At 41.7% G+C, this 14831-nt stretch overlaps 1 protein-coding gene across 4 annotated transcripts; it reads left to right on the top strand.

Moving 5' to 3' along the window:
* The first annotated feature begins 441 nt into the window (after nt 1–441).
* UBE2I (ubiquitin conjugating enzyme E2 I) lies at nt 442–14101 on the top strand. Of its 4 annotated transcripts, none has more exons than XM_063345248.1 (7): nt 442–575; nt 5248–5326; nt 5563–5646; nt 8925–8997; nt 10332–10441; nt 10587–10666; nt 13445–14101. In XM_063345248.1, the coding sequence occupies exons 2-7, from the start codon at nt 5261–5263 to the stop codon at nt 13506–13508; spliced, it is 477 nt and encodes a 158-aa protein (XP_063201318.1). In that variant the 5' UTR covers nt 442–575; nt 5248–5260; the 3' UTR covers nt 13509–14101. The 4 variants fall into 4 exon arrangements, with proteins under 4 accessions (XP_063201318.1, XP_063201321.1, XP_063201320.1 ...); XM_063345251.1 differs by lacking the exon at nt 442–575 and adding an exon at nt 795–947; XM_063345250.1 differs by lacking the exon at nt 442–575 and adding an exon at nt 1322–1563.
* Nucleotides 14102–14831: the final 730 nt, after the last annotated feature.

The following is a 14831-nucleotide window of genomic DNA, read 5'->3' as shown; positions in this document are numbered from 1 at the left end:
CCACTAAAAATGCATTCTTAGAAACCAAAAATACCACACACACAAAAAACCAACACAAAAACCAAGCGGAAACAAAAACCATAGAGCATAAAGCATGCTGCCTCTTAAAATGAGGTAAAACAAAAGCAGATTTGGGCCAAACACAACTAAAGACTGCAACAGAGGAAGCGACAGTCACGGACCGGGGGACAGCTCAGACCGGCGGTGAAAGAGGGCTGTCCGGCAGCAGCCGCCGTCCCCTGCTCCGACTCCTCCACCAGCCCCGAGCTCCCCGGAGCGGCGGGGAACCAAGCGGGGCCCGGCGGCGGGACGCGGGCGGGCGGGCGACTGACTGACAGACCGCCCCGCCCCGCCCCCCGCTCCCTCTGACAGGCTCCCCCGCCTGTCCATCACCTCGCGAGAGCCCCGCCAGGGGCGGAGCCCCCACCCTCCAATCAGAGGCCCGGCTGGGCGCAGTGGGCGGGGTTCGACCAGGCTCGAGCGCGTCGCGGGACCGCCGCGGCCTGCCAGACCCGCGCGAGCGCCCGTGGAGGGAGCAGGCCTTTGCGGGGCGCGGGTGGCTCTGGGCGCCCGAGGTAAAGATCCGCTCCGCTGGTCGCCGGGGGCCTGTGGGAGCCGAGGGGCGCGGGGGAGACCCCGGGCTTGGGAGTGCCCGTCTGGGATCCGCTCCCGCGCTCAGGCGCTGTGCTGGTCACCCCGGGTCCTGTGCCGCGGGGATGCGTAAAGCGTGGCGGACGGATCGCGCGCAGGGTCAGACCGCGCCGGCGCAGCGGTGGGGACGGGTCGGGCCGAGGGACACACCGCAGCGCCGCGCTCCGCGCCCAGGGGGGAGAGAGAGGGAGGGAAACTCCGGGCCGGAGACAAAGGGGGGGAGCCGAGCCGGGAACATCCGGGTCATTCGCTGCCGCTTCAATCCGGGACACGCGCGGGTGCTGCGGCCGATCACGGTGAGGCCTGGCCGGGCGAGGGGCCTGGCGCGGCGCGCAGGCGGCCCCGGGCCTCGGCGAGGGGGGGGGGCCCGGGCTGGCGCTCGCCGCACGGGGCGCGAAGGGGCGGGGGGCACGGGCCGGGCGGCTCCTGCCGCGCCGTTGGGCCCATCGTTGGCCGCCCGAGGCGGGCTCCGCGGCTCGCCCCCGGAGGTCTCGGTTGCCGCGGGCCGAGTTTGCCGCCGAGGTCTGAGTACCAGCGGGCCTGCGCCGAGCCGTCCCCGCCCCGAAGGTTACTACCGCGGAGCCGGCGGGCGGGCGACGGGGTGCCCTGAGCAGGCCTCGGACGTTGGCCCCGTCCCCGTCGCAGGGCCCGCCAGGCCAGCGGCCTTCGGCGGAGGCAGGCGGTGCTCGGCCCTGCCGCGGCTGCTCCGGGCCGGGTTCCTCGGCCGGCCGGGCACCGAGACCCATTGCCGCGCGGCTCCTTTTGTTGTTCTTGCGGCTCCGGTAGCCGTTCGGCTAGTACCGCCTCTGCTACCTTCTTCAGGCCGCAGGCAGGAGGAGACTTTCCATTCCGGTCCAGAGTTAGCGTGCTTCGATTAAACCTCAGCCCTTGGCTTTCTCCACCTTCTGAAAAGTAAAGTTTCTCTAGTCTTGGGGCCGACTACTCCAACTGATAATCTCTTCCTGTGTCAGTATTTAACCTGCAAAGTAAAAGTGTGAGGTTAGCAATGGTAATGCTTTTTTTCTCTTGCTGTTTGGAGTTAATAAGAGCTATTGAAAGTTCTTGAGACTTCAGGAGCATTGTTGTTGATGTATTTAGAGACTTGTCATGGGTCAGAATTGTGGGTGTGATTGCTGTTCCTCTGGCACAGGAGTGCTTCTTTGCAAGACTTGCTTGTTGTGTTTGGAAGTAGGTTCCCTCATCCCTCTATCAGAGGGTATAGATGGGTAATGGAACACAAAGTGTGCACCTAAGATAAGTGTGTTGGGTTTGTTTTGTCCTTTTTTACAAAATATGTAGTAGTAACAGCAGCAGAGGCAAACTACTGAGTAAATTTGGAAGTTTCTGTTAATTTTCTAATGAGTTGATAGCAGTAAAAGGGACATTGCTGCCTCTTAATGCAGTGGTGTGTTTGGGGCAATTAAAACCAAACAAAATGTGAAGACTGATCTGTGGTTTGTGTGGCCCCTGCAAGGTAGGGTTGATATACTTCCTCAGGTGCAAAAGTTTGTGTTCTTTCCAGTGATGTAGCGCATCTTTGGACTTCGATTCTATTTAATAGCAGTAAATTTCTCCAGTGAAGAAAACAAATTAGGTGCGATATTAAAAAAATCAAAAACAAAACCATAAGAACTGGGGAGTTTGGGGGTTGTTTGTTTGTGTGGATTTGGTGGTGTTTGTGGGGTTTTGGTGTTTGTTTGTTTTTTTTAATTTTGACTATATCAGGTTAATAGACATGTCTTGCATTTGTGAGGTATTTAAAAAGCTTACAAGAGCTAAACTTAACATACAGATATTTGGGCAAACTGTTATTCCAAAGGAGAGAGAGGAGCCGCCCTCCCCCCGCAACAAACAAACAAACAAACCAACAAACCATGCACATAAATTATTGAAGAAGATAAAACTAGCAGTGAGAATATAGTATCTTCATGTTTAATGCCCACTTAGTGTCTCACCCTTTCTGCTACTCCATAATTTCTGAGGCTGAAGTACGTACTGAGATGAACAATCTCTGTTTGCCCTATCTTAAGCTCCAGCAGAACTAAAGTTAGTCTTTTACTGAAGAGCTGCTGGAGAGTATATGTTAGCAATTTGTTAATAGATTGATTTGCTTTTGAGGGGGTGCTTGCCTAGTGGGATCTTAATTTTTGAAGTGGGCTTTCAGTCATCATTGTCTCTAATCTACTTGGTAGTAGTTTGTGATGAGGTTTTAGATGCTTGTCTGCCCTTGTCAGGGTAACTGAAGCCTGTGTCTCTCCTAATTTCAGTAATTTTGGATGTAGTCTGTCAGTGCTTAACTAAGTCAAATGCCTCAACATTTGAAAAGGTATTCACAGAACATAAGAAAATCTTCCATTTACTAGGGCATGGCATAGTGCATAACCAGCTGCAAAAGCAAGCAGGATACAGAGCCTGAAAACTTGGGTTTTTTTTTGTTGAAAAGTTACTTGATTGTCAATGTTCTGTAGGATGTACGTTGTTTGGGTGCCCTCTGAGAAGCTGGCATTTCCCTTGAGGTGCATGTAATTAATTGGCTGTTAGCCACAGGAAATATAATTCAGGTATTTGAAAGCATCCTGTAATATGTTTCTTGGCAGAAAAGGTCGCTGAGTTACTAAACTATCTAAGAATATTTGAACAGTTTATAAGCACAAATAACTCAAATTATTATGGGAAGGGCAGTATTGCTGCAGTGGGCCACCAGATACTAACAGCACAATTGAAATTCTGCTGTATATTCAGTAGTTCATTTGCATCTCTGGCAAGGGCATGGGCTCACAAAGTATTTAAAATGACTCTTTGTATAATTTGGTTAAGGGGGAGGCTTTTGTCTTTGTTCTGACAGTATCTTTTAAGTGGCTCCATATCTCCTGTGTGTGAACAGACTAAAATGTGAAGTGGTAGGTACAGTTTGTGTTGGCTAAGTCCTGCAAATCTTCTGACATAACCAAGGTACAGATTGATGTGTTGGGAATCCTAGAGGAATGCTGGACTGAATATAGGATTTGTGTGTGTGTTTACTGGATGTTAATGGTCCCTCTTAAAAAGCTTTATCTGACATTAATTTAGTTGCTAGTTTGAAGTTGAGATTATGGATTATGGCCATCCATGCAAAACTGACTTTGAAAAAAAGCTAGGAGGAGGAATTTGAAATGCTAACTGTCCTAGAAACTGCATAAAAAAAATCTTAATCTGATTCTTTTAAAGACTTTTAGTTAAGGTGTCCGCACTGCTAAGCAAATTTTGATGATATGTAAATATTTATATTGGAAGTGTGCTGTCTTCTAATCTTTAAAGGGTATAACAGATTAATGTGAGATGAACATATCTAGAAAACTTACATGGAATAAGTCAGTGCCTGGTAAGCCTTTTCTTTAAAGGGCATGGCAGGAATGTGTGAGATCTTAAAAACACAGATCTGTGTGAGCTATAACTCATATGGTTATAGTGGTATACTCTTACGAGTAATCTACGTATTAATAGAACATGAATTTTGCACAATTCTTAACCAGTGCTTAAGTGTTTAATAGAGTGCTAATACTCCTTTAATTAGTTTTGTGAGCTTGTTTAGTGAAAGAATTCTCCTCTCCTGGCTGTCATAAAGGCTTGTTAGCTATTTGTGGGACTGAGAACAAGTTGGCCTGACTTCTCCAACAGCCAAGTATCAGCTCTTATTTAAAATGGGTAGAAGTGCAGCAGGGAGGATCATTGAAAACCTTCATTGAAGTTTGTTTTGACCACAGGGCTAACCAAACCCTGAGTTTAGATACAGTTTGACAATGGAAAACAAACTTTCGCTTTGACTGCTGTTCTGGTTGAATGGAGAGTCCTCCCTTGAATTTGAAAGCTCCATGCTGTTGCAACCATTGTGTCTAGAACTGCCCTTGTGTCATATGCAGTAGCGACCTGTGCTCTACATGTTTCTTCTGCCCTCTCAGTCACCATGCTTGGCGGTTACTAAGGCAGTGAAGGTGCAGAAAGATTGTTCAGTTTATACTGGAATTGAAACCTACCTTGTGGAATGAGCGGGCCGCTGGCTCTTCCTTAGCTCAGTTCTATAATGCTGTCTAGAAGTTGTATGGTGGCATCACTGTAAAACTGGGGTGATTTTGTTAAGTTCTGTGCCTGTATTGCTTTTGTGTAGAATACTGGCTTTCAATGGGAATTTACAGTCTAAAAATAACAATTCCTGTTTGCCAGAAACGGGAGCAGTTACGGGTGTTTGCCTACAGAAGAAAGCCTCTTGTGGTGTAGTAAGGAGATAGATATGTGTTTCTTAGTCGCACAAGTCTGAGTCCTCTTCCCATTACTAATAGTGTTTCATTGTCAAGCTACTGTCAGTCATTCCTAAGACATGGCTCAAATACAAAACATGAGGTGGGGATGGTATTTCGTAGGTCAAGTCCAGTAACTAAGAGGTTGTTGACATAGGGAAACGATGTTATTCCTGATGTTAACTTCTGCAGGGTGTGCAAAAATGTGTGTCTTGGCTATAGTAGTGAAAATCAGAGGTCAAAACATTTCCTGAGTGAGCAGGGCTTATAAACAGGTAATATAATGTGTTGTTTATACTAAAAGCAATTATTTTTGTTTTAGAGGGACTTTGAATATGTCTGGCATAGCTCTTAGCAGACTTGCACAGGAGAGAAAAGCCTGGAGAAAAGATCATCCATTTGTAAGTATGAGAACTGTCAAATTTATGACTTGGCAGTTATTTTGGTGTTTTCGTGGTCACTTTTTTTCTTTACCCTGATGTGATTTTTTTTATTAAATTAATTTTTCAAATAAAAAAGATGCTTAAAACTATGTAGTGCAAAAAGAAATAACTCTGTGCAAAGATAAAATATGTCATGAAGTATTCTAAGTACATCTTCTGAAATCCTCACCCTTTGGCTTTTTGCCTTAATTCAGGGATTTGTAGCAGTACCTACAAAAAATCCAGATGGCACAATGAATCTAATGAACTGGGAGTGCGCTATTCCAGGAAAGAAAGGGGTAAGACTTACTGTTGTCCTAACACTTCATTTATGGTGAACAAGTAACATAAGCCTGCTCAGGCATTACACTGACAACTGAGAGTATAACTTACATGTAGTTTAATAGAAATGCTTGGATGCTGCTGCTACTTTAGAATCCGGGTGGAGTGGGCCAAGAATGATATTGGACAAAATATACGATGTACCTGTTCAACTGTTGGCACTGACCAGCTTAAGAATAAAAGTTTTCAGAGGAGTGTGGAAGAATCCTGCATTGAGCAAACTTGAGATTGTCTTCTGCTTCTTGCCAGGGCTTATGGTGACTTCTGTTCTTACTAAATGCTGGTTTAAGCCCTAAATCTTGAAAATTAATACTACCAAAATATTGCCTCTGCTGGTACCTTTCTTGTCCACAAAATAGTGAGACCCTTCAGTCCTAGAGAAGTGCCGCAGCACTGGTTTTTGTAGCAACATGGAATCTCATTGCTGTCTGTTTTATGGAATTTTCTCTTTTTGTATTAGGGAAAGAAGACTAGAACTGTCTAACAATGTTCTTTTTTTATCTGATGTCATTTGTGCTTCTTTTTTTTTAAATAACAAGCGAAAGGAAAAAGTGTAGAGACCAGAATTGTTTATTTTTCTCAGCTTGATCTGGTTCTAGGGGATAGGACAAATGCAAACTTTCAAGTGGAAATAATCATTAATGCATGAAACTTCTTTGATTTTGTACACTGCCACTATAACATCTCATTCTGAGCAGAATCTTGTTTCTGTTTTTCAAGATGTTACTTAGCAGGTAGAGATTATTCTTGAATTCATTTCATGCCGTTTCTTCTGAGATAATACCATTAATTACCTGGTAGTTTTCATTCTTTTGGGTCTTTAGTGTTTTGCATTGGATGTGGGACTGACTTTGTTGCTTTGCCTGTTCTACTGCCTTTTGCCAACTTGCTGAAGTCCGCTTAAGATCCCATTTCTTAGATTCTGAGAAGACAAAGTGTGTAGGCAAAACCTGCAGATTCTGTGCTACTGCCTCAGTTTAATGCAGAAGGTGGCATTGCTGTTATGGTTATAACTTAGCTCACTACTTAGCTAGTTGGCTGCACAGCTCAAGTTAGTTCTTAAAGAAGCACCGAAAAATAATGTAATAGTGTAAGGAAAAACTCATCCCCTTATGTTTTGCCAAACCAAGGTTATCCCTCATAACAGCCAGTTATGTACCCTTTTTAAGATGTCACCTTTTACTACTTACATAAAATCTTCATGCTACTGCTTTAAAGTTTTGTAAACCGCAAAATGGAGCAAACAAGACCCTCAAAGCCAACTTCTGGCCTCCTAGAAAATGCATCACACCAGGAAAAGATCAGTTATGCTCATGTGATTCCTGATAGAGATTTATTTAAAAAAAAATCAGGGTTTTTACTCAAGTGAAAATGCTGTCTCTTTAACAAGAAGCAGCATGCCTTGCTCATCTCTACCAGGCCAACCAGTTGCTCTCCGTTGCCTTTGTGTTTGGAGGCATGCTGTACTGCAGTGCTTCCCCTGAGACAGATGAGTAGTTGAAATCACCAAAATGCTTTCCTGTCAGCCAGATCAAAAATTGAAGTAAAGTGGTGTCAGTCCTGGGCTGGATATCTCCATTCACTTTTTTGACAGCAAATCACTTGTTAACTACCTAGAATTTGACTCGAAGAACATCTGCAACCTGTCCAGTAATACAGTACAAACTCGATGATACTGCTGTCATACTGTTACCTTAGTAGGGCTTTTGAGTGTCTGCTGTCTTTCACCCATGAGGTGTGTTGCCCTGTCAGAAAGATAGTAAAAACTTTGACCGTTCTGGTGTTCTACTTGAAGAAGTTACTAAAAGCTGTTTGCTTCCCTGCATGACTGAAAGCAAGCAAAATAGGAAAAGTTTATTCTGTCAAAAAGCTCCTCTCCTCTAAAAATGGACAGTTTGTCTTCTCTGAGAAGGTATGGAGAATAGATATTTCTAGTTGTTGACAACTGACTACAGCTGTTCAGAACAAGTTCTTTAAATACACTATAGCAAATGTAATCAAACTCATTCGCTTTTTAAAACACGGTTATCTTGGTATTCTATAGCATGTTTTTTTTCTATTCAAGCTTGAGACTTTGCACAATAAATACCAGCAACAGTGGAGTGCTTTTTCTTTTTTGGCATGGGTTTTTTTTCCCTTTTTTCTTTTTCCTTCTGCTAAAAATTGGATAATTCAGGTAGGAAAGAATGAGGGTGTTCCTCCTAAGGTGGTCTTCAAACATACCTGTCTGTTCCTGAGGATAAGATTTTTTGATCACGTATGCTGATAAGATGTGAGACCATCTTTACTCCAGTTTGTTTTAAAGAATGAACCCAACGCTTACTTTCACTGCAGTGTTTCCATCGCAAGGGCAAGTTACAGAGAAGTGGTCTGAACTTACACATATAGCAAGATTTTCTGTATTTCTACCCTTCTTAACAGAAATCGGTTTGTCAGAAGATGGGCTGTTTTCCTTATTTCCAAGTAAGATGACAAAGAAGTATATATTTGAGACAAGCTTTTTGTCCTTTGCTAGATGTTTTTCCTTGTTTATATGACCCTTTTGAGTAGTGCTGTCTTACTTGGTCTGCTCCGTAGCATGGCAGCTGCTCTTATCAGTGCTCTTGCCAGTTTCTGGTGGGGATAAAAAGCTGCTTAGCAATCTGTTACACGAAAAGATGGAGTCTGGGAGACTACCTGGTACCAAATGCAGGCAGGTTAGTTTAGGCTAGTGAACCTCATATTATCTGTAGCAGTACTGCAATGCTGTCCAAACTTTTTGTTTGTAGTTTCCTTAGCCACATTCTTGTGAGGCAAAATAGAAGACATTTACATGGGTGTATTAAGGGGCATATCCGTATCCTATCTTCTCAGACTTATTTTAAGAGTGAGTAAAATGGCCCCTTCCTCATTGCATGTGTGTCATGTAGAACTTTAGAAGGACTCTGTTCTTGTATGTACTGTGAAAATTTTACTTGTATATGGAATTATTGGTGATGATCCTGGCTGTTGATGACTCAGCAACGCTTACTAGCTGTAATGAAGTGGAAAAGCAGTTTCCTTTCTTCAGCTCCTTCTATAGGTAGGATAACTTGTCTCAGTCTAGACAGCATGCTACTGTGTAGCACAGTTATTTTCTACTGTGTAGCAGAGGGACATCTTGTGCTTTGCCTGAGAAACTGTGTTCTTGAGAAGTTTTTTCCACAAATTTGACTTTTCCTTGCTGTAATCTAAGCTCTACCTTAATGTTTTATAGACACCATGGGAAGGAGGCTTATTTAAACTACGAATGCTTTTCAAGGATGACTACCCTTCTTCACCCCCAAAATGTAAGTAAAATGACTGAAAAAACCCACAAATTTATTAGAACAATGTTAAACTACTCCATGAAGTTCTACAAATGGTTATTACTTTCTTAGAGATTTTGGTTTTTAAAGGGTAGTTGCTTTTTTCTTTTTTTTTCTCCACCTGCCACTTTGCATTTAGAAAGTTGTGATGAAATGAGTTAAGTGCCCATTATAACAAAATTGGGAGGGGAGGGGGACTGCTGTGTGGGTTTCCTCAAAGTTTGACGAAAGCATCACTTGAAGTGTCTGCTTCTTGATCAGCACTCTTTGGGAACTGATAGGTAGGCATGGTTAGACTAAATCACTCTGTGTATTCTTACTGTCAAGTTGGTCTTCTAAGGCAAGAACTTTGAAAAAACAATTTAAAAAAAGTTCCATCAACTTTAACCTTTTTATCAACTTGCACTAAAATATGGATCTGTTCTCTTTTAGCTAAAAATATTTAACGTTAATATCTTGAGAAATAGCAACTAGCACATCTTGCAAGTGTTAAATGAACTGTCATGCCTTGAAATAAGACGCATATGTGACTGGTAAGATTTCTTACCAATGCAGCTTCTGAGTTCCTACTGAACTTCATTGAGTAGCTCATAAGCAAAACTTATTTATGATGTCAGACGGATTAGAAAACTGCACTAATGTGTAGATATTTCATACATTGCTAAACAAGTGTTTGTTACATTACTCAAGATGGTGGCTGTTGCATTTAATTCCTGTGAAGATTAAAGAAATGCCAGAATATAGATTGAGTGGCAGAAGGAGTGCTGCACAAGCCTACCCCTTCAGTCAGTCTTGCAATGTAAGCTTGGTTCCTCTTCAGTCTGTCTTGATTATACATAAAAGAAAAGTCAAACTGAAAAGAAAAATGCTAGAAACTTAGTCATCTTTGTATGGAACTTTCAGTATTTTTAAGTGAGGAGAGAAGAGATGAGTGAAGGGCAGTATCTTTCCTTTATATAATAGCATGTGAGGCTGTAAAGACAGTATTAGTTTAGAATGGTCTTTATCACAAAGCTGTGACAAACTATTTTGTCAGTTTCCATTCCTAAACCAAAAGATCACTGGTCAGGGTGGTAGTGTTACATTGCCTGGATTGATACCACAGATGTGATGGAGTTCCTGCTTTAGGTGCAGGCTGAGCCAAGAAGAGAAACAGTGTTAATAGCTCCAGAAATCTGTGCAGGGTTTTTTAGGGTGGAGGGTGTGTCTTTGGCCAGTTTGTTTTTGTTTGGGGTTTTTCTTTTCCTGCTGATCTAAACCAACTCTCTGATCTTAGTCTTAGCACTGTATGCAAGTAATTCTCTCTTCTTCACCAGGTAAATTTGAACCACCGTTATTCCACCCAAACGTGTATCCTTCAGGCACAGTGTGTCTCTCCATCTTAGAGGAGGATAAGGACTGGAGGCCAGCAATCACAATTAAACAGGTCATTAACTATACTTACACATATTCTTAGCCCTTTTATTTGCTTTCCTTGCTTATCTGATGTGAATGCAAGATGTTCACTGTTTCTAAGGGAATGTCTCTTAGTAGTGTCCATGCCTAGCTTACTTCTGTTGCTTCTTTCACAGATCTTGTTAGGAATACAAGAACTTCTAAATGAACCAAATATTCAAGACCCAGCTCAAGCAGAGGCTTACACAATTTACTGGTAAGTATCTTTGTGTATCATCTTGAAAGCTGTCATATTGCCTATAGCGGTCTGTTGCTTATAGTATATCATGCAAATGTTTTTAGGGATGATCAGGGGAATTTTCTTACCTTCACGGCTGTATCCTGTGGAGATGCCTAGCTTGTGCTAAACTTGAACAAAACAGTAACTTCATGGTTAATAGGCAACTGGAGCTCTTAATAGCATCGCAACAGCGATGAAGTGTGAAGACTGCTTCAGTTAGAACCAGGCTGAGAATCATGGTCTAGCCCAACATAGTATTCTTTCCCCTAAAGGTCAACTGAGTAGTAGTGATGGGGCATAATGATATCACAAGACCACTGATAGAGGAGACTGAATTAGGTGGCAAGTCCTGTTCATCAGTATAGGGGTAACTGACTTCTGTCCAGTAGTGCGTACCTATAAGCACTTGGGCCTGAAGGATAAAGAAGAGCTGCTGTGATTGCTTTAGGAAATACGTGGTGTTTTGTGAAAACTACATCTTCCAAAAGAATAGGTTAAAAAGTATGGAAAGCTTGTAGCTTTAGCAGAATGAAGTTTGCATTGGTTGGGAAATTTTAATTTCAGAAAACTAATTGTGAGTTAAAAGTACTCTTTTACCACCATTAAAAATGGACGGCTGATCTAAAATTTCTAGGGGTGCAAAACACTTTAAACCAATGCTTTTTGCACTGACAGCTACTGTAATAATGACTAAGATGGAAATGTGAAATTACCATTCTGGACAGAAGAACAAATCTCAAAGTTTGAAAAATGGCATTTTATGAGACTTCACATGCAAGCTATGTCAAAAATGTCTGTTATGGGACTCTAGTGAAAAGGGAAGATAGGGATGGGTAGTGTGTCTTGGGTTCAATTTAAAGGCTTTACTCAATGTTATTTTTTTAAGTAGCTGCTGAAGACTTGATGGGAGGGCAGTTAGACAGCCACAGTTGTAGGCAGCACCTTTGGGAGCCAGTAATGATGACGAAGGCCTCCCCTCTTTTTTTTCTTTAAAAAAAAAAAAAAAGCCACTCTGAGGGAATGTGGGACAGGAAAAATATACTTTTTACATGCGTAAATAGCCTGTGTTGTGGGTTTTTTTATCACTTCCCACATGCATATATGTACAAATAGGCTTTGCTAGTCTTGTTTCTGCTTTATTGTAAGTGCTTCTAGGAAAAAAAAAAATCTGAGAATAAACTATTACATATGTTTTTTGCTACTTCAAATGTATAGTCTCCCACTTATCCTCTTCGTGTCTTTTCAACATGGGCAGTATTTCAGATGGGTTACTATATTTCTGCAGTCTGAGAGAGTATCTCTTGCTACTTTTGAGTAACCGGTTGAAGCAGCTCAACAGAGCAGGACTGTGTATGCATCTGTAATTTGGCATAGTTGATAAGTACTGGGGAAGGTGCAGTGTTGTTCAAATAGATGTCTTTTAGTGAAGTTGTTAACTTCAAGAATAAACTTTGTATTCAAAATAAGAATGCTTGTTCTCACTCTCAGGATTGCTTTGTACTCTGTAACTTTAGCGCTCCTAGTGTGCTAATCTGCTTCCTCTGTTGTAGGCATGCAGAGTCTGCTATGGCAGGCATTCTTCTGTGTGCATTCTGAGGGTGTGAGACTTAACAGCTAGGTTGTGTTCTCAGAATAAAGTTTATAAATTTATTTTATGAGAAGAAACTAGAGTATTTTCAGTCTGTTTAGTAATTGTTCATGGATGTGACCAAAATTGGCTTAATTTCTTCATCCCCCCCAAGCTGTCAACTTCTGAGGATATAATTTGCTGCTTCTTTCTCTTTTACTGCAGCAAGCCTTCATAGCTGAAAGTAAGTTAAGTTTACTGCAAAGCTGTCTGCAAAATCTAGTCACTGTAAACTACCTTTGGCACAAGAGTAATGGTAACACATTTTTGTTTAGCTCTTGACTGACACTTCTGACAGCTAATACAAAATATGGTGTTGAATGTAAATGGATGCTCTACTAAGCTACTACCATCCCTTGTTGGCCCAAGAATAGAAAACAAACAACTTGCCCTTTTATGTGTTGAGTCTGAGGCTTAATGACTGATCATACTTCCTTGATAATCAGTCTGTAGCAAGTATGCAGGATTTGGTCAACTACAGTGTTTTTCAAAAATGTTGAGCTAGCTTTTTTCCAGCTGAAGGTTGGGATAAACCTAACGCTGTGTCTGCAGAGATAAAGGCTGAAACTACCATACCATTACCATTTTCCTGTTTCTTAAAGAGTGCTTCCCCTCTCTTCCCAAAGCAGTAAAGATGCTACTTTAAAATCATATGAAGTCTGAAGTCCACCAGCTGTTAGTGAACTGCTCTCCTCAAACACTTTGTGCGGTCCGGATACTGGGATTTACTGTTAATGACCTCAGGTCTTAACACGGGGAGTGAAGACTTATGTTCAGATGAATACGAATGCTTGCGTGTAAGGTACAGCTGGCCTTGAGAAAGAGCAGGCACAAACCGGTTTTATAGAGACCGGTGTGGTATGAAGTCAGATAGTACAATCGTTTGACAACAGATAAAGTCTGGGAAGTAACTAGTTAAACAGTACCTTCCTTCCCTCCAAAGGAAACTATCGGAGTAATGGTCCAGAAAAGCCTTTAATATATTGTAGTGCTCAGTGAATTCCTATCTAATGGTTTTGCCTTCAGCAATGAGTTAGTTTCATATTGAAAAGAAATAGAACAATAACTATATATTGTAGCCTCCGATTCCTCAAGCTGTAATTATCCTTTCTCTCTCTTTTATTCAGCCAAAACAGAGTGGAATATGAAAAGAGGGTTCGAGCACAAGCCAAGAAGTTTGCACCATCATAAGCATCTGTCATGCAGCATCTTAAAAAGGAAGGGATTGGTTTGGCAAGAACTTGTTTACAAAACTTTTGCAAAATCTAATGTTGCTATGTAATATTAATATCCACTTAGGGGAGGGGGTTGTATGTGTGCCATTTTCCATATACGCCACTTGTATACAGTTCTAAATTTGCTGAATTGCCCCCAGTTTTTTCATACAGGGTCTCTTCCTTCAGTCTTTTGTATTTTTGATTGTTATGTAAAACTTGCTTTTATTTTAATATTGATGTCAGTATTTCAACTGCTGTAAAATTATAAACTTTTATACTTCTATAAATTCACTAGTATCTCTAGTTACTTTGCTATCTGATGCAGGCATGCTTTAAAATGTTAGAACTATATTTAGCCTCTAGCTGGCTGTATGAAAAAATCATGCCCTCCACCCCCTTCCCTCCCTGAATTTGTTTTTCTATCTTTCAGAAACTAGGTTGTTATTGCTTAAGAGCCTCTGAGATCCAAAGTCAGCCAGCATCCTTATTCTGCATCACTTCCTTTGTGTTTATATGGCGTTCTGTCTGTGTTGCTGTTTAGAGTAAATAAACTGTTTATATAAAGGGCTTTGTTTCATTTATCTTCATTAAAATGATTAAAAGACTGCCATTTAAATGGCTCTGAACACAATTCAGTGCAAGTCCTGTTTTTAAGGCCTGTGATGCTGCACTGATCTTTTGTTTAGATATTGCCTTCACTACTTTTCCCTGCCCCCACCCCAACATGAATGCGGCCCTTCTTTGGGCACAGAGTGGTAATTGCAGCTATTCAACTCTCATCAGTCCCTTAAACAGCTTACTAGCCAGAGACCCACTGCTCACTGTGCATGATGGGATCAGCGTATGGTGTGACCACGGTTAACATAAAATAACACAAGCGTTAGGCTGATGTGAACAATAGTAGAAGCTCTCCAAGGAATGCAAGGGGACCTACAGCAACTGGGGGTTATAAATGGTACTTGTTTATCAGAAATACTTCTGTGCCTTCTTCCATATGTCAATGTATATAGCTTTTTAGGAAAAGGACATGCTCTATGCAATTACAGTTTCCTTCTGTAAAGGAAATCAGTTAAATTATGTAAGTTATTTTCATGTATGTCAAGCTGATATGCCCTCTATTAAACTTTCACTGCTTTTTTTAATTGTATTTTTTAATCAAAAATAATTCTGCAAAACAAATGAAGTGTGAAAAGCTTTGTTCCACCTGAGCTGTAGCTTCAGTTCTTTTGTTATTAAAAAATGGCTACTGCTAGAGACTTAAGTTATTCTAAGTGTGATACAGCTCTGATCTCAGATC

Source organism: Chroicocephalus ridibundus, chromosome 8 (assembly GCF_963924245.1).
Source record: "Chroicocephalus ridibundus chromosome 8, bChrRid1.1, whole genome shotgun sequence".
NCBI lineage: Eukaryota > Metazoa > Chordata > Aves > Charadriiformes > Laridae > Chroicocephalus > Chroicocephalus ridibundus.
The sequence above is the reverse complement of the archived record's forward strand: the minus strand, read 5'-3'. Positions and strand labels throughout refer to the sequence as shown.

What these genes read in the sequence shown, in the direction of transcription:
- UBE2I (XM_063345248.1), top strand. Translation starts at nt 5,261, where the DNA reads ATGTCTGGCATAGCTCTTAGCAGACTTGCACAGGAGAGAAAAGCCTGG. An exon ending in CCCTTCTTCACCCCCAAAAT is followed by an intron (nt 8,998 to 10,331) that starts GTAAGTAAAATG and finishes CTTCTTCACCAG; the next exon opens with GTAAATTTGAACCACCGTTA. An exon ending in CAGCAATCACAATTAAACAG is followed by an intron (nt 10,442 to 10,586) that starts GTCATTAACTAT and finishes CTTCTTTCACAG; the next exon opens with ATCTTGTTAGGAATACAAGA.